Source organism: Diadema antillarum, unplaced genomic scaffold (assembly GCF_040938485.1).
Source record: "Diadema antillarum isolate AM-2024a unplaced genomic scaffold, OU_Dant_1.0 seq00000124_RagTag, whole genome shotgun sequence".
NCBI classification, from domain to species: Eukaryota; Metazoa; Echinodermata; class Echinoidea; order Diadematoida; family Diadematidae; genus Diadema; species Diadema antillarum.
Window position 1 is genome coordinate 549475 of NW_027271204.1, and position 20787 is coordinate 570261.

At 39.1% G+C, this 20787-nt stretch overlaps 1 protein-coding gene across 1 annotated transcript; it reads right to left on the reverse strand.

Moving 5' to 3' along the window:
- Nucleotides 1–8745: 8745 nt before the first annotated feature.
- On the reverse strand, nucleotides 8746–19316 carry LOC139727272 (spermidine synthase-like). Its single transcript, XM_071638228.1, has 6 exons — nucleotides 19201–19316; nucleotides 18705–18797; nucleotides 17854–18007; nucleotides 17204–17287; nucleotides 9198–9343; nucleotides 8746–8829 (listed from the first exon to the last, which is right to left on the reverse strand). The coding sequence occupies exons 1-6, from the start codon at nucleotides 19243–19245 to the stop codon at nucleotides 8746–8748; spliced, it is 606 nt and encodes a 201-aa protein (XP_071494329.1). The 5' UTR covers nucleotides 19246–19316.
- Between the last annotated feature and the right edge of the window lie 1471 nt (nucleotides 19317–20787).

Below are 20787 nucleotides of genomic sequence, written 5' to 3' on the forward strand. Positions count from 1 at the left end.
TTTAACGGATGTAGAATAATGTATCTATCCTTGGAATATACGTAGTGTAGCTGTGTTAACCCGTCTAGAAATGCGCCTCAATAAGAAAATTACGCAGTCAAGCATATCTGAGGAACAGATTATTATATTTCTATGTCAAATATATTTTTCTTTTCATGTCTTTTCAAGTCCCCCACCCCCCCCCCCCAAAAAAAAAAAATAAATAAAAATGGTTTATGTATACGTAATACAGTGTATAATGTGAAGATCGTATACAAACAGCGAAATAGACACTGGTCCACAATTAGAAAATCACTCAGAGAGCGCAGACTTCCGCCAAGCACCTCACTGCAACGCATATTTTTATTGTTATTTCCATCATATGTTATATCCTACATTCATATTACATGTATTTCCACTCAAACCCACCCTCACTTACAGGCTGGCCGACCAGCCGCGGCCGTGGCGTCGCAGGCAGGCGGCTGCTTCGCCGGACTCTCTGGCCAACAACTACGCGTATACGCAATGGCTCCGAGGGCGCAAAAAGCAAGCGCGCCATCTACCGTTCATGAGGGATCCAGAGGTTCAGACGACTCAAACTAGGTTCCAATAAAAGGGTGGGTCCCACCTGTTATTAGGACCACTTTTGTTTATTAATACAATGCATATATTGGCCATTTTAAAACCAATTGTAATCAAATGAACTTTACATTCCTCCTAGAATCGTATGCCCTTTAATATTTCATAACTTGTACATGTACAGTACATGTAAGTGGTTTATTATTGCCTCACAAAAAGTTAAAATCTGAATCCCCATCTCAACCAAAACCATACCACCCCTTTAAATCTCACGGAAGCTGCTCAAGGTATTTTTGCAGGTCCCAGATTTGTACCCTGGTACAATGTAAAATAAGGCCATTATCATGATTATTTAAGTCCTCATCATAATGAGGTCCCTCTATGCCTTTTCCTTAAGCTCCTGCACTAAGCACAAGGCATGTACACCTGTACTAATGCTCTCTGTTGCGTAAACCCCTTTAAAAAAAAACAAAAAAACTAATACTAATAATAATACCCAGTCTTTCGGCAAAAACAAAAATTAAATCAACATAGAGACAGCTTTTCATCAATATTTTTTCCCCTTTATTCTCACGTGATAACATTAACTCAATTACCTCTGTATTCCATTTTTGACATTTGTTTTACCTTTCAATTAGTACCGGTACACTCGATGTACATGTATAAGGACATCTACAAATTGTATTCGGTTAAGAGAAAAAATAAAGTGCTACTTCTTAGCATACAAAAGTCTACTGATCAATGGATATTGAACCACATTAAGAATTATTTACTTGCTAAGAAAACTAGTTTAGAGTCAAGAGTCCCATCAATTGAAATACAATGTGTATCACTATTTTTCTTACCAAGAGTCTCAACAACTTCAAATGGGCTCGGCACTCTGTCAGGATTTTATAAATCCTCATGATTTTATAAATTTTTATTTGATAGTTCTTGTTGCTCTCAGCATCAACTCACATGTAATTTTTACAAGTTCAAAAGAAAAAGGCTGCATTATGTCCCTAAACAATTTTCCCCCAAATTTCCCGTCCACCAGAGATGACCACAATCTGGCTATTTGTGTTCAGGAAGGGAATGCCACATATCAAAGTTACATAATTGTGACCACTGAAAAAAAAAATGAAGGACTGAAAAATTATGAATAAAACATCTCAAGATCGTGCCTGGCAACCCTGAAGGTCCATAAAGAGAGGTACATGTTAGTAAAACATACACAAATTGGAATCTTTATCATCTCATACAATTAAAGCTGTACTTCCAATGGATAGATTGTCATACACAGAGGGACACCTTTAACATACAAAGATTCTTTTGTCCATGAAAAAATGATACGTAATGTCAATTTCTGATTACAAGCAATCAAACAAATAACATGATGGAAACTGTACCGGGACAGCCAAGAAAAGGTAACTATCAATAAGGTAAATTACCATGGTATTGAAAGTTAGGACTTACTCTTGTTAGAAGCACACCAAACCTGAGCAGGTTGATATTGTTGTTTACTAAAAACCTAACCCTTTTCAAGGAGTAGTATCATGTGTGACTCTTTTGACTTTTGAGTACATGGAAACCTCATAACACGGTCAGCCTGGACCGGAGATTTTACCTCGTTATAGCCTGCACCTCATTGTATAAGCTAAACACACAGTTGGAAGATTGGGACCAACAAATTCACCTCGATAAAAGCTGTATACCAATACCTCATATCAAATCAAACTCATTTCTAAAAGGGTTTTCCTGCACTACAAATCACATTCTCACTGGCAAACATGATGATACATGCAGTTATACTTTACAATACAAGGATCAATGGTGCTCCCTGAGAGAAATGAGTCATGTATTAGAATGATGTTCCACGGGTGACTGTTCATACATTTTATAGAGACCAATATCAATTTATCTATTTCATTTCATGTCTGATATTCATGAGACCTCAAATCTGGTTTCTTTCTCCGCAGGTGCTCTGTTCACAGAAGTCAACTTGAACAGAGCGGAAGCACAATGCTAAATGTAATAAATACAAGCTTGTAGATAGCAAAGAGTGCGATGGTACAAGATTTCGCAAGAGGTGAAAGATAGAGGCGCTCTATAAAGGATATCAAAATTTTCATGCATGGAGTCCTTGACAGATCTTGAGATGCCCTCACCTGCTAGAGTGATTCACCAATTTTACAAACTATCCTTTTCTTGTGAATTCCTCTTTTCCAAGTATACTTATAAATTAAGATTGTATGGCTTACTTGTTTATTTATCAAAACCAAAGTTGACATCAGTATAATAATTGTATTCATGTTTTGCTGAAACTAACCTGATTAAAAGTTCCTTTAAACACACAGTTGTAGTATGTAGTCATGTAAGCGTTATGTATATTATTTTGTATTACTTTATACGGAAATAAAATCATTTTTAATTGAATTGAATTGAATATTCAACAAGGCAAAGCCAAGTTGAATAGAGCGTCTCATCTTTCACCAAGTGCAAAATCTTGTTCTCTTTGTTTTATACAACACCTGACACTTAAACAGATGTGGTCCACACAGATTTCTGAAATTACATAGTACGGAAATGGCAACCATTTTTTCTGTGAAAGGTGAATGCTTGGCACAGTCAGCTAGTTGTACCTGAAACCGATTGGCCAAAGTTGTTGACAGCAAAATGAGTGACCAAATGTGCAATTGCAGCTGCTTGGGTGTTCACAGCAAAGGATTATTGTGAGATCAGAGCCGAGCAATGGAAGAAAAACTATGAGTTGATCATAAGTTTAACATGGGAGTCGGTGGAATCGGTGATGTCAGCCATGTGATATCCATTTTTGCTTCAAACAAAATTGCACGGCTGACAGCAATAGCGCGCAATGGTACTACTAACAGCATGTTACATGATGAGTAATAGACCAATCGTATAGCTAGAGTTCTTTTAGGTTTTTTATAACATCATTCAACAAGCTGTAGAAATGATCAGCACATGTCAATGGTCATAGCACAGTTCAAGAATAATAATTGTATCACAACATTATTTAGAGAAACACAGGTGTGTAGACGTGTAAGTATGCTACCTGGTCATTTGTGCTCTTAATTCAACCTGGATCCATGACTGCATACATAAACCTCTCCGTCAATAAATATGACTGACTCTTTTGGGGCAAGAAGTACTTAGGTAGACACTGTTGGCCGATACTAGTCCACAACCATAGAGATAAATAAAGCCGACACCTGCTCGCACTTGGTTATACTTTAAGAAATAGAGAAAGCAAGTACAGTGCACTCCCGTTATAACGAACACGTTTACAACGAAATGCCAGTTATAATGAAGTAAAAATTCGGGCCGTAACGTTATCTACTTTATGTAGTTTTATTGTTTACTAGTATTTGTTCGGTTATAACGAAATTTCGATATAATGAAAGAAAATTGTCGGTCCTGAGGACTTCGTTATAACGGGAGTCCACTGTAAATATACATGACAATCTATAAAAATAAAACAACCACAAGAAGCAAACAAAGACATTACAAGGAACAGACTACTATGACTTGGACTGAAAACCAAAGGGGTTGACGCCACTGAAAACGGAAAAATAAAAGTAATACAAAATCACAAGAAAAGGACAAAAAAAGAAGAAAATACAATGTCTTCCATGTGGAGATATAGGGTGTGTTCGAGCGCTCTCCTAAGGAGAACCGTACTGTACTGTACCCACGCCAAAGGAGCGCTCGAACGCTCCTAAAGTGTACCATACCGGACTGTACCAAGCTAAAAGTGGACCACTTCCCGATGTGCTCAAAAAGCGTACCAAAAGCGTACCAAAAGTTTGTTGTAAAGCATGCACACATCATGTTTATATGTCACAATGCAAAGACATGATTCTCTTTGATCGGGACAGCTGTAAGTACTTCAAGCACCAGGTGAATGACATTCTTGCTACAAAAATGTGTGACCTTTTCTAAAAATAGCTTGTGAGGTATGCTTTCTCAACAGAACTCTTCAAATCTGGCACAGTTCAGTACGGTACACTTTGGTTCAGTTCGCTTGGTTTGCTTTAGAGGGCTCGAATGCACCCATACTTCCAGCTGGAGAACTCCTTTGGCCTTGGTGCGTGTTACAAAGTTCTTAGTCCGTTTCATTTGTGCCAGGGCCTCCTTGTAAATGAGGAGGAAGAGCAGCATCGTCCGAGGGTCATTCCGTCTTGTCGCCATTCTCAACCATGGTTTCCTCAAGGGCCTGTGAGCAGGGGAATAAATTCAAATCCAGACATAGTTTAGGTTCCCCAAAATGTCTTCAATTCTTTGTATGATAATTTTTGAAAGTTTCCACTCCTGTCTTGATGGCCATCATAGTACCGGTATTAGAACTATGATTATCTTAGTCTTATCCATAATCTCAATAATCATCGCCATTATAATTTTCATTATCACTATCACTATCATTGTAATTTTCATTCTCATTGTTACCATCGTTATAATCCTCACTTTCATTGTAATTAATATCATTATCAAAAAAATCATAGTGATAATTGATGACACCATCGTTTCTATCGTTCTCACTGAAATGGAACATCTTTATGTAGATCATTGATAAAACAAAATCCTCATATAACAAGGTGAATTTGTTGGTCCCAATTCTATTGTCCCATACTATTGTTTATGATGGCACAATGCCATATAATTTAGTTATTCAAAATGTGCAGAGACTCCAACTCTCCCGCTTTCGACGGGAGATCTCCTGCTGAAAGACCATTTTTGCAAAATAGCCTATCCTCCCGCTTGAGATTTAATTTCTCCCGCCCAGGCTCTGTGTCTCCCGCTTGAAATGATTTCTTACTTAATTTCATCATTACATGTTGAAAAATAAGCCTTAGATTACACGAGAGAGTATCAAGAACCCTAGAGCTTCCAGGGCCCTTAAGCCGGCCCTGGACCCGGCCGCAAGGAACTTTGCGCTCCACGGTCGCTCGCATCAGGGTTGGAGTCTCCAGTTTGCTAGGGGTTTCAGGCTGGAGAATCTCCAGATCAGAAGGTGCTTGGGGTTGGAGTCTCTGAATGTGCAGATGTCAAACTAATTTGGTAAACCACGGTATACCAGTATGCTTCCCATTCCCTTCTCCACTAAATTTAAATGCTTTTTAATAAATGTGTGGTCTTGTTTTTTTTTGTACCTTGATACAGTGAGAAACCTAAGATGACATTCATAACGGTAATTGTCATGGTTTGTATGTCTTTGTTAGAACTAGAATTCCCTATATCTCCTCTGTTGTCATTTCATCATCACTACTAATTACTGTAAATTCCATTCATTTCCAGGCAATGATCATAAATGTTGCTGATAAGATTCTGATACATATACTATTGTTTATGATGGCACATATAATTTAGTTATTCAAAATGTGCAGAAGTCAAACTAATTTGGTAAACCACGGCTGTACCAGTATGCTTCCCATTCCCTTCTCCACTAAATTTAAATGCTTTTAAATGTGTGGGCCTGTTTAATATTTCCCGCTTCATATACACATAATGTAATTGTCAAACTTCACGATGCACATCCTTCCCATAAACATGCATTTTTGCAATCCTGTTAAACACACACACAAAAAAAAGAAGGTAGACAGTTAAAGAAGGCAGGCTTGGAAAATATCTCTGGACCACAGATATAAACACGAAAAATGCTGTCTGTACTGTTTCCTCCATCAAATAATATTTTAAGGCTGAACTAGCCGCCACACATCAAGATCATACCCACCTCTTTGGCAAACTGGGGTAGTACAAAGGACGCTCTGTGGATGTCTGCGTTGTAATACCTCAGACTCATCTCCTTGACTTGCTGGGAGGTGAGTTTGAAAATGGGATCCCTGAATGATGTCTCCTAATGGACGGGAGCGAAAAAAAAAGAACAAAAGAGACAAATCAAATCAGACGTGGGCAGGAGAAGGGATTTAAAGTTGTAGCCGTCATTCATTTTTCTTTGGTCTATGAATATACTAGTTCTGTAATGTATTCAGGTTTTATGAATGCTTTGTTCACAAGTTTCCCTAAACAACAACATAGCTCGCCACAGGGTTGCCCTTCCTAGCAACAACTACAGCAAATTCCTGCCTATGGAACGTAATTTGAGGGAGCAGGTGGATAACATGCTTTGTCACTACGCTGTACTAAGAAGAAGATGAAAAATGTAAAAAGTTTACGGATGCCGGACGAAGAGCGATTGTAATAGCTCGGCTCAGGTGAGCTAAAAACGTCCCATTGCACAACGATCAGTCCCTTTCTAAGAAAGATATGTCTCTATGGTGGTAACTACTGTATACGCTATATATTTTGCGGGGGTTTTATTTTTGCGAATTTCGCGAGTCGGGAGCTATTTGCGAAATTAACAACACGCGAAAATATTACCTTCCAAAATGAATCCCTTGCCTTGATACGAACATTTCAGTACTAGTATACCATGTCATGGCTTTACGAACAGACCATCATGGCTAAGCTTGTTTCCGCACGTCCACGTCTACTTACGAATACTGTAGAGAGCCAATCCATTATCGCAAGGGGACCACTCGTCAGAAATCTAGTGCGATGGACTTAATCACTTCAAAAATGTTGAATTCTAACTTACTAGTTCGCAGCGTTTGGTGAGTTTTTTTCATGCAGTGTATATCTAGTATCATTCTTATTTGCTAGTAAGTTGAAAATTCACTTTCTTTGCCACTTCATATTTTCTCTGGTCCCTCAATCGCGAATTTAACCACTCGCGAAAATGTGTGACAGCGGCAATTCGCGAAAATTTATGTACGCGAAAATTATAGCGTATACAGTACTTTGTGCTATCCCTCCTTATAAACAATGGGTGGTAGACAATGATTATGGTAAAGACATGGGGGTGTGTTAATAGAAATTGCTCAAATATTACTGAAATAGATTTCAAAATTACTCAGCTGTACGTGCCTGCACAATAATCAGACATAAGAACTATACTTGAGGATGACACCACTAAAGTTCATTTGTTGGAAATATTTGGAAAAGTGATAAAACCAGCTTTCCTGGAGGGTAAAATCTTAAACACTTTCACAACATACAGCTCAGATTTACACTTTTGCACATATTTTTGGACAGGACTGACTTTGTTTTATCAATCATTAGGTGAAGTTTCATTCCGTTTTATTTATAAACGAGCAGCATATACCTGATATTATTCCAGCGTTAAAAATTATTCTTACTTCAGATTGCTTACAAAAATGGCAGCTTTAGGCATCATATATCAAAGGTGCAAATGCACCTGTTGAATCCTTTTGTCCATCCATAGAAAATTAACAGTTCATTGAATAATTATAGCCAACAAGCAGCATATACCTGATGTTATGTTAGTATTAAAAATGAATCTTCAGATTGCTCACAAAGATGGTGGCTTCAGGCATTGACCATCAAAGGCACAAATGCACCTGTGGAATTCTTTTGTCCATGCACAGATAATTTACAGCTGACTGAATAATCATAGCCAGATGGAACTCCATCTCTCAAACCTCCTTGATAACACACAACAGTTACAGTCGTGACAATACTACTATAGATCACTTCTCATCATTTTGTTTGTTTGTTTTTCAACCCAATGAAAATAACCCAGTGTTCCAAATTGTAGCTCCATGAGCCATTATTTATGGTTCAATAGATTTTCCCTCTCACGAACATTTCACAGGTCAAAAGGACACAATCTCTTAAAGGAAGACTATAAACCTGAAAGTTTGATACAGATCATTGAATAACTTGAACTGCAAAAATATGCAAAAAATGTGTATCACAAAGGAAACAAATGACTCTTGGCTGAAAGCAAGTGCACATTCCTGCTCGATGAGTTTTGAGAGAATAAAGACTCTACTTTGCTTGAGTTGGGCCCTGGTATTCTGCATTCATTTACTGAGGAGATTGGGAAAGCAGTGAGAGTGATTACAAGTACATTTTAGTGTTTGACAGGGAAATTGTCAAATCCGTTAGCATCAAATACCAGGCATTTATAGGAAGTCTGGTGTTTCCTGATTAAATTCTTGTGATGAACAGCACGGGAAATTGCCTAGTTTTCACAATTTCATTTTTATTGTTATTGTACATGATGAATAATGTGTTTGAATAGCTACTCTCGCCAGGACTGAGACCCAGTTTATAAAGATACATTTCACTCCATGTAGTATGGATAAAATATTTGAGTTCAAGAGTTCAAGATATGATTCCAGCAGCAGCTGTTAGAGTTGAATGGGCCCCATCCCCAAATTCGGCTGAATTGTGATGGAAAACAACAACCTACGGGGGCAATGAAACATAACTTGCTCATAAATACAGGACATGAGAGGTGGTCACAAAAATGTCAAAGCAAGGAAGCCGTGGTTACGTATATTGACCCTCTAGCTCCAACTTTCACAGTGGCTGAGTCTGGTCTGTTTTGTCTGGGAATGACATGGATATCAAAGTTTTAGAACCAATTTCAGGAGCAAATCAATAAAAACATAATGTGGAAATCAAGGTCTGGATGCTAATATAATATGTGAAATACAGCACTATTTTTTCTTTCTGGTCAGGAGTATACATCCTACGCAGTGTATGAGGTATGCTGCACTTTGAAACTTTAAACAGGATTGGTGTAAATATCCCCGTAGGGGGGCGTGGCTTACAGGATTCATGCTGCAGAGGGTGAAGCCGATGCAGCCCGAGGGGTAGGTGGGAATGCTGGTGACGGCGTAGTCTACCACTGGGAAGAGTGTGCGGCAGAACGTCTGCATGGTCTTGATCAGTGACAGGTGGAGCCAAGGGGATTCACCTACGATTGGGGGTGGGGGGAGAAAAATAATGAAATGAATCTCTTGCGGACATAAATCTTACACTTGTCCAGAAACTTAGCCATAGCAAACCAGGAACATTACAATGGTAATAGTGAAACAATGTGAATCTTAAAAGAGGAATACACAATTTTATTTCTTCAGCTTTTTAAATCTAAAATAATTTGATTTTTCTTTGAATTCTTTCCTAAAACTGTGATGGCTTTGCTGTTACTCGACAGGATTTGTTTCAGTAGAAAAAACTAGAAATGTCGCTTTGGCGACTGGTATGCCTCCGCCATAATGCATGATTCTCCTAATAGGTCTATAGTACATGTGGACAATGTGTGATTACATTTTCACAAAATTGGCAAAATATTAAAATGACATGTTTGTCACAAATGTATTGAATGTTTACCTTCCTTGACCTATGTTTAATTGGATGAATAGGAGAGCATGTATTTGGGGATTTAAGAACTTTAACTTGACTTTGACCATTTCATAAGTTTATGCACTGAGTAATTTTCAAGGTATGGAGAAAAAGCGCAATTTCTGTATTGAACAGTAAATCGTTATCATTTTCATCTGGCCTTTGATTTATAAGAGAAGCACTGTCAGGCAGAACATACATAAATTCAGCATGTACTAAGTTTCAAGATAACTTGAGCCACTTCCGAGATATGGAGAAAAAAGTAAGTTCAGCACTTTCACTTGATCTTTGACCCTTGACCTTCTTGGCAAAAAAAAAATCCCAGAGAATCTCTATTGGGTTAGACATGCATACATCAAGTTTAAAAAAAAAAAAATATCCTGCTGGCATTGCATAAATATAAGGAAAATAGTAAGATTTTGAAGTATTGCCCTTGACCTTTGACCCCTGACCTTTGACCCCATGAACCCTAAATTCCCTAGATAACCACTGCCAGTCAGTAGATGCATATACACTATGTTCCATGAAGATACCTTGAACAATTTCCAAGATACAGAGAAAAAAGTAAAATTTTAACATTTCACTTGACCTTTTGACCTTTGACCTTTTGACCTCATGACCCCAAACTTTCACCAGAGAATCTTAATTGGGTAGTACATGTATACACTAAGTTTCAAGAAAATATCTTCTGGCATTGCATAGATATGGGGGAAATAGTAAAATTTTAAGCATTTGACCTTGACCTTTTGACCTTTGACCTTAAGCATGTGCACCCAAAAGTTGATAGGCACAACTTCACCCCCTAATACACATACATGCCAAGTTTCATTAGGATACCTCAAAAGGTTTTGGTAGTTACCCTGTCCACAAAATTCATTACGGACGGACGGAAGGACGGACGGACGGACGGACGGAAGGACGGACGGACGGACAGACGGACGGACGGACGGACAACCCGAAAACATAATGCCTCCGGCACCACTTCGTGGCGGAGGCATAAAAAAAGAGAAGAAACAAGGAAAAGTAGAAATTACGCGGTGCGTAACATATGTCCCCGCCGGAAGTAGCATTTTGTAACAAAATGTGCAATATAGGTAAAAAATCAAGGTCAAAGAAGTCAAAGGTCAAAATTCTGTGTAGAAGTTTTGAAGCCCTCACCTAGTGCCATCACATAAAGCAAATGGAATCGAAATTGGGTTAGAAATGGCGAAGGAGTAGCATTTTGTAGCCAATGTACAATATAGGTCAAAAATCAAGGTCAAAGGTCAAAGAAGACAAAGGTCAAAATTCTGTGTAGAAGTTTTGAAGCCCTCACCTAGTGCTATCACATAAAGCAAACGGAATCGAAATCGGGTTAGAAATGGCGAAGGAGTAGCATTCTGTAGGAAAATGCACAATATAGGTAAAAAATCAAGGTCAAAGGTCAAAGAAGTCAAAGGTCAAAATTCTGTGTAGAAGTTTTGAAGCCCTCAACTAGTGCCATCATATAAAGCAAACGGAATCGAAATCGGGTTAAAAATGGCGAAGGAGTAGCATTTCGTAGCAAAATGTACAATATAGGTCAAAAATCAAGGTCAAAGGTCAAAGAAGTCAAAGGTCAAAATTCTGTGTAGAAGTTTTGAAGCCCTCACCTAGTGCCATCACATAAAGCAAACGGAATCGAAATCGGGTTAGAAATGGCGAAGGAGTAGCATTTTGTAGCAAAATGTACAATATAGGTCAAAAAATCAAGGTCAAAGGTCAAAGAAGTCAAAGGTCAAAATTCTGTGTAGAAGTTTTGAAGCCCTCACCTAGTGCCATCACATAAAGCAAACGGAATCGAAATCGGGTCAGAAATGGCGAAGGAGTAGCATTTTGTAGCAAAATGTACAATATAGGTCAAAGGTCAAGGTCAAAGGTCACGACTGAAATTCTGTGTAGAAGTTTCAAAGCTCCCATGTAGTGCTATCATATAAAGCAAACAGAATCAAAATTGGCTCATAAATGACAGAGAAGTAGCAAATTGAAGATTTTGATCACACACGGACGCACACACGGACACACGGACACACGGACGGACGGACGGACAGACGGACGGACGGACACACGGACACACACACGTACGGAGCCCGTTTCATAGTCCCCTGCTCGAACTCGTTCGGCGGGGACAACAAGAAATGTCACTATGGCGACTGATGCCTCCGCCATAATGCATGATTCTCCCAATAGTAGAGCGGTTAAGCCCTCAAAATCATGAGAATTGTGCAAAATTTGACTAAAGTATGAAACTTTCACCAGTGTTAGTACATACCATAAGTTTCATTTTAAGATCGGGAGGTAAGTCTCATTTGACCTCTGATGACCTCCAGAGGTCAATGAACTTTAAACATCAGAATATTGATGTTTGGAGGCATTTGTGAATGATAGGCTTAGATCTTGGTTACGCTGCACTAAATATGCATTGGTACTACAATCTTCTGATTCCACAGGACATTGACAGGTTTCTACCTTTGACCTCTGATGACCTTTAGAGGTCAATCACCTCAAAATACCATAATATTGATCTGTGATGTTTTAGTTAATGATAAACATGGTTAAGATGTGCAAAACAAGCATATCTGTTTTGCAATGAAACTGTCTTCATTTTCCAAAGAGCAAAGACAGGTTTCTAACTCTGACCTCTGGTGACCTTTTAGAGGTCAATGAAAAATATCATAATATTGATCTGTAGTGCCATTAGTTAATGATAAACACGGTTAAGATGTACAAAACAAGCATACATGTTTTACAAGAAATTGTCTTCATATTCCAAAGAGCACAGATAGGGCTCTACCTTTGACCTCTGGTGACCTTTAGAGGATGTACAAAACAAACACAATTGTAGCCCAGATGGCTACTAGCACATGTTTATAATAAAGAATAAAATAGAATAGAATAGAATAGAATAGGATAGATGGTAAAAGAAAACAGAACACTGCAGTCGTTTTCCTAGACACCCTGTGACGTCAATATATGCTCAGTCTTTTCCCGTTCTTTGAGTTTATGAAACCATTTATCTTCCTTCCAGCTATTTCCTTTCTTTCTTTTTTTTCTTTTTTTTTTGGTCAAAACCACTTCTTCCAAGAAAAGTCTATGGTCATAGGAATTGATGAGTTTGATGTTGGCTACTTTCCCCGCTAGTGGTCAGCACTCTCCATCTCCAAAGCCCTGCGCCAAATTACGGGGAATAACGTGATCACATGTTTCTGCCCTCTGATCCCCAAACATAAATGACCCTCTGAGCTGGAAGGTGGCCCTACTGCCAGAATTCATTCCTTTATTTTAGCATTTATTGTTTAGTGGAGTGGGTCAAACAGGAACTCCAAAGACAAATTCAGGGATAATGACCCAGAACAACGATGATGTTGGTTGCCATAAGGACACTAATATCCATTTGGTTTATAATTTTGATATCCAAGAAACAATAAAGTCTTTACCAGTGGTTACAGAGAACAAGTGAATGAAGAAACTAAAAGACAGTGGGCGAGTTAATCAGAAATTGAGATGAATCGTAGAAAATTGTGTTTTCACAGAAACGAATAGGAGGAGCAAATTGAACACTTGACCAGCAAGGAATTAATTCCTAGTGAATGCCCACCCCAAAAGATTGAGCCAATGAAATGCTTTAGGGAAAGGAAGTTTGTTAGTAAATTAGTTATAAAAAAAACATGTCTCAGCCGAAAAATCAGTTAGAGTGGCAAGCACAGTGGGAGCGGCTTCACACTATGTAGTGAAGCAAAGGCTGCAGAGTATTTTGGAATTTTGAGGAACTTTGAGAATAGTTGGAGACCACAGAGATAAAGTCAGGAGTTCCCCTTTCTTGGTACATCATGCCCCCCCTCCAAGTCAACCAACTAATCTTTATCGACACTGAATGCACCATCGACCTACGCTGTGAATGTGATGAGGATCTGACTGTCATGACTGAACCGGCGAGCAGCAGGACATTAGGAAAAACTACAAGTCACGATAACACAAAACTTTGGTTTACGCCAATTTGGAGTGCAATTACAAACTCCAAATAGTCATCTAGTCTCATCGGAGATGTTGAAGCGCCCTGTCAGACTGATATAAAGTGGAGAGTGATGGTGACGAAGAGAATAGGTCTACTGACAGCGTGACGGCAGACCGCTTAACAGATGGCCCAGTCACACTGATGAGATCGACAATGACATGCAAACGAGGACCTCATTCGTCGACCGAGAGTAATCATTTAAGAGGAATGACTTTAATTTACATTTGAAAACATTTCAAGAGACGTAGTAGTCTGATATGTTAAGGGGCAAATCATTCTACTGTTTGCAGTCTTGTGAACATACTTGTATCTTTAGCGAAAACTGAATCAGAGAGTTCGTGTACATGGACAGTGATAAGTAGGCCCCTATAAATCACTCTGTCGAGTAAATTATATATGAACCAAATGGCTTCTTTTGAGCATGTATTGTGTTGAAAAGTTCTTGGTAATTCTTTTCCAGGCAAAATGTGTACATGAAAATTCCGATGTTAAAAGCATGTGATGGGAAATGTAAATAGTATGTGCGAATGCTTCTATGTTTCCTGCTAAACTTGTTTATTAGTGGGGAAAAGAAAAGAAAAGAGAAGAGAAGTCTCGCTCTACCACATCTACATACCACAACGCCTACGGATATCTTTGTTTCACATTGTTAGTGAGGAAAAGAAAACAAAAGAGAAGTCTCGCTTCATAAGGGATGTTCAGATCCCGCTCGACACCACAATGCCTTCGGATGTCTAGGCTGAAGGTGGGTTTGAATGTCTTATAGGGCCGATAGAGCCTGCACCAACAGTAAGTGCAGATATCTTTTGAAGAGAAACAATACTTTGTTTCACACAAGATGAAAAAGCAGAAAGACAACTGATAATCATCCGCTCATGTGAAATCAAGCAGAAGTTTTTCAAAACATTTCAAGAGGCATCTTGGTGAGTTACAGTCTGTTAAACACGCCAATATACTGTGAAAAACAAATTGAAGGCCACCTTCAATAGGCCACCTGCAATACAGCCTCACATTTTCCGACATCACAAAAACTTTGATCAACACGTTCCACATATACTCATGATGGAGAGGGAAAATGATAAACAACATTGTAAGATTGATGCATTTCTTCCAAGACAACAGACAGGAACTGATTCCACGTAAAATACATAAACATATATTTTGATTTTTCCATGCATTTTTCCCATATCATTACACACAATCATTACACACGTATACTTGATATGGTGTTCAGCTCACTGTGTGCAGACTGAGCACGACCCGATAATTCAGAACCTTTGCCTGAGAAAGGCTTGTAGCCTATCCCGCGAGTCAAAAAGAAGCTTTCTTATCATCTCGTGCATCCTGTACTCTATGTGCAATGCACTCATCATAGAGACAAGCTTGCCTTCACCCAAACTGTTTCAGATATTGCCATTGGAAGACTCTAATGATCGCATACAGTGGCTGTGCACCTATAAGAACGCTGGTCTGACCTCGGGATGTCTATCCAGTTTAGTCGTGGAGGAGATCTGTGTGCCGATCGTGTGCTTCACTGAAGACGCAGATGCTGCCCTGTCTTGAAAGAGATCGAGGGTATAGATCTAGACCAATTTCAGCAGGTTACACTGAATCATCACTTGCTGGCAGAGAGTCTTAACTGGATCATGCAGGTGATTTTACCCGCTGCCAGCGTACCCTGATTCACACATTGGATGCAAACCGGATGGCGGCATATTGGAAACAACCAATATTTAGGCATGGAGGCACAACTCTTGGCCAGGCCCAAGTGTTAGGAAGTATCGAGCATAAAGAAGACAATTGGAGTAAATAGTAGTTCCACTCCTATTTGGAATTGAATTTCCTAAACAGGTCATTGAAAAAATGCCCAAAATTGCCTGACGTAATGACCCAAACTTAATTGGATGACAATAGCAAGTTGCAAGACAAAGGGTTGCTTCATGTGGAATGCACGTTATGCCTCACAGTATGCCGCTTTCCAGATGGTCCATGACGTCACTGTATGCTCCAGGACCATGAGTCATTCACCGGAACCATACAGCCCACGAGCTTGACACTGACCAACACAGGCCCGCCAGCTCGAAACTAGGTAGCACTGCCAATGAGCTTGACACTTAGGCAAACCAGGCCCATAAGAGTCCGACACATGGGGGGAGGGGGAGGTCCACAAGACCTACACTGAATAGATTAAGCTTTCTGATGTAATACATATGTACATAGGGATCAAAAGTTATGAGCCACAATCAAAACGTGCCCTAAAAACATAACATTGGGCCCTAAAAGTTTGTTGACCCCTGTCTGTGACCTTTGACCTTGTGACGACCTTCACCTCCCCAAGGGACATCTTCCATCCAAGTTTGGTCACAAACGGACAAAGGGATCAAAAGTTATGAGCCATAAATGAAATGCGCCCTAAAAACTTAACATTGGGCCCTAAAAGTTCGTTGACCCCTGTCTGTAACCTCTGATCTTGTGGTTACCTTCAACTTCCCAAGAGACATCTACCATCACCCAAGTTTGATTGCCATTGTAGCAACATGTGCTGAGTTACGTGTGATAAGAGAGTCTTGCAAGTAAACTTTAACGTATGACCTCAAATGACCTTTGACCTTATCATGTGACCTCTTATGGCACCATAACATGAAGGTACCCCCAGTGCATCCATCACCCAAGTTTGCTTGCCATTGTAGCAACATGTGTCGAGTTACATGTGATAAGAGAGTCCTGCAAGTAAACTTTAACGTATGACCTCAAATGACCTTTGACCTTATCCTGTGACCTCCAACAGCACCATAACATGAAGGTACCCCCAGTGCATCTATGACCCAAGTTAGGTTGTAATCCAAGCAACTTATGTGAAGTTATTTGTCAAAAGAGAGTCTTGCAGGTAAACTTTAACATAGAAAAGAGAGGCTTGTACTCTTTAATATATGACCTCAAATGACCGTTGACATCATCACATGACCTCTGACAACACCATAACATGAAGATACCCCTAGTGCTTCTATCACCCAAGTGTGGCTGCCATTGCTGTAACAGTTGCCAAGTTATGCATCATAAGAGAGTCTTGCAGGTAAACTTTAACATTTGTGACGGACGACAGACGACGGACGACGGACGGACGCCATTTGGATCCTTAGTCTCGCCTTCACCTCCGGTGGGCGAGACAAAAATGAAATGTTTGTTGAATTACAGATCAACAGTTGCAATCTTACAAATTTCATTTTGTAGAGAGAGACAAATTGGAAAAAAAAACTCAGAACAATTGAAGAAAGAGGTCAGGACTTATCATCTGTACACTCTTGATATACGTGTGTAGTCTATTTTTTGTTACTGTGAAAGTCAACTAGTTTTGGGTGTTAATCAGACCATTTTTTTTTTTTTTTTTTTTTTTAATACCTTGTGTACCAATGATTCCTCCAGGCTTCAGGGAACTCCTCATCAACTCATAGTACTCCTGCTCAAACAGCATCTTGGCAGGTCCTGGAATAATCAAACACAAATTCTGATAAGTTATCATGAATAGAATACAATTGAAAAAAAAAATAAAGACAGTGATGGTGTAATTACACAAAATCAAAAACAGGTGCAATGCACACTCACCTCAACCAACAAGTCAGAACTTTCTACCTATCTCTCTCTCTCTCTCTCTCCATGCTCTTCTCTCTTTGTCCATACATAGTATATCCAGCTATCTATCTATTAATGTTTGTCTATCTGTCTTTCAGTAATCATCCATTTAAACATTTCTCAAGATGTGAGAAATACATGTATTGCTTTAAAAAATCTGCTCCAAACAATCAAAGGTAAATAACTATATTTGAACATACACATTTGTATCAGACATACATGCATCGTTACCCATACAATGCCCATATCACAGCAGCCAAAACATATCTTTGAGGAAAGACAAGTATTCCAGAACTTGAGTAAACCAATTTCAAGGCAATATCAACAGAATCACTATGGTAAGCTGTAGAACTGAGCTCACGAGTCTACATGATCACATGATGGTGATATGATAGTCTTCCATTCAAAGTAAATCTCACCGATTGGGTCCGAGGAATCTGTGATGATGACGTCGAATGCGCCTTTGTTCTGCTTCATAAAAGCAAATCCGTCGCCTATGTGTTGGTGCAGCTTGGGGCTGCTGTAACCTACTGCCATGCAGGGCAAATACTTCTTGCACACTTCTATTACTTTCTAAAAGGAAAAGGAGGATGAAGAGGAGGAGAAAGGGAGGAATAAAGGAGGAGATAAAGAAGGAGTCTATCATTCATTCTTAGTGAAAATAAAAACAATTTCAATACACACATATTTGCCACTTTTTAGCGGATTGGATCCCCATATGTTCATGAGTGAGTAATACTGTTAAAAGAACTGATGAAACAGAACTGTTAAATGTAATAAGAATATTTCACAATGTGGAATGATGACCATATTCTTTTTTTTTTTTTTAACTTTTATATTGACATCTAACTGCACATTGAAAGGAGTTCTATCAACCCCATACTGCTCTTTATGTTTCAAAGTCGACATTAACCTACCTTTGGATTGCCTTTATATAAATTTTTGCAATCCTGGCCTATATTTATTAATAATCAGCTTTTTAATATTTGTGAGAATACATTTATTAAATTTTCCCTTAAAAAACAATTCAAAGGAATGAAAAATTTATGGTTTTAAAAGCAAACTGCAGCAAAAGGCATATAATGCTTGATTGAAGTGATGAATAAATAACCATTTTCTCATGCCCATTTTCACTGAATACAACGGAGACAACTTTCTTTCATTGTTTTACAATCTCTGTAATAATTTTTCTTAACTTTCCGCAGCAGTTCTACTGAAAAAAGAAGAAAAAAAAATAAGAAAAAAAAAATCATGAATTATCTGTTCTTACCCCATCAATTTCACACTGTGTGACGGACTCGACTGCTGGGTGCTTCACAACTTCCCTGATCACTCCACCATCTCCACCACCTACTACCAGAACCTGCAAATTACAATAGCATGTATTGAAATGAAGACGTCAGTGGAAAAAGTGCTCAAAAAGTCTTGGGAAATCATCTGTTTGGTTACTGTTCTTTGAATTTTCACTTCACAATCCTCATCCCTGCCTTTCGCTAATCTCATTTTTCCCCCCATCTACACCAGTTCTATGAGAGCAGGGTGCTGCGTAACTTTATTTTACCACCTGCCCGGACAGGCAGGCAGACTTCCAAATGTGCTGTGAAACACTTGCCTGAATTGGATTTTCACTTGCCATGGGCAATCGGGCAAATGCTTGTGTAGCACCCTGTGAGAGGTAAAATCCTTGCACTGCTCATCTTATTGCATTTAAATAAAAGAGAACAGTTTGGTTGAAAGCATATTATCACAAAATACAAACTTTATACCTTTTTGGGGTTGGGATGTGAGTTGAGTGGAAGGAACGCAAGCATCTCCTGGTAGCTAAACTCGTCTCTCTCCGTGCACTGAATTGCTCCATCCAAGACGAGCACATTGCCGTAGGTTTTACTGTTGAGAACAAAAGAGTTGATGTCACTGACAACAGACATTGAAGTGATGTCTTTATTTTATTTCATAAAAGTGAGGATGGTCTTGGCAGAGAAGGGTGTACAGCAGAGGCATGTTCTATCCCAAGCACATTCCTTGTAAGCCCTACTTGAAAAATAGGTCTACCCCACTTGGATTATTCTAACTTGAAAAATCTCTTTATTGGCTTTACATTGGAAGAAGTACAGCTGTAGATTTCTAATTACACCACATACTGTGCGACGAGGAATGTTCTAATTTTGTGAGAGCCAAGATTTGCGAAATATGAATAATGATGCACATGAAAGTTCTTGTCTAGACAGTCTACACTAATATCATATATTTCCGCCTGCTACAAATTAATGTACCTGTACCTATATGGACTCAGGTGCATGTTTTGGGTTTTTTTTTTTTTTTTAACTGCATCATTAAAATAATATTTTTTTTTTTTTTGGCTCTGTTAGACATCATTCCTTCATTCTTTGATTGAATGAAAACCATCAAAACAGAGACTCTTAATAACTATGACTACCCAGCTATTGAATTTTGAGAGCTGCTCAAAAATGGAAATTTGATGGCATAAAATTCATATCTCGTTCAGCCAAGACATTATGTCCATAAAAGAGCTCTATAGTCATAGAGTCTTTAAGGAGAAGAGAGAAGGGGTGGGGGTGAGTGGGCAGAGGACAAAGGCCTCTTTCATCCTTTGCCTGGCTTGGGTGTACGGTCTTGGCTCTTGCCTCTTGCCCGACCTGCCCCCCCCCCCCCCCAGCACACACACACACACACATGTATAGATATATACTAGATCTAGACGCCTAGTCTATAGATTATCTACCGCATCACATTAAAAACTGAATCACAGGAAGAGAAAAGAAAGAAAAACAATCGGCTATAATCTGATAAGTGTTAAATTTACATCAGATTGTGGATTTGTTTGACTAGATTGATCACGAGTTGCGATTCTGGATCAAAGAAAACTAGATCTGCAAATGGTTACCTTTTAAACACAAGAACATCTTGATATTTAGATCTCTCGTGAAACAGAACTTCTTCCACCTCCAGCGACGCCGCCTCGCCGGGCCACATCGGGCTCAGCTCGCTGAACCAGCCCTCCTTAAATGCATCCATGACTGGCTAGCTTGCCTAGATGTTGCTGTTTAGAACGCTGTATGATTTAAATTACGACGCCTGAAAACGTCTCCAGTTAGTATTCAACATCAAACCGCGAAATGTAGACGAGAAGAGATTGAGTTCTGCACGACTAAAAGTTCTATCAAACGCAGATTTCTTTTATTAATTCTTCACCCACGTGCATATTTCCCGTCAGCTTTTAACGTGTGCTTGCCCACGGAGCGACAGACTAGACTGTATACCCCGTGCGTGTACTGCTTGCAGCTACAGGCTAGCAGTACATGGTATGCATGCACGCACAACATTACATGTAC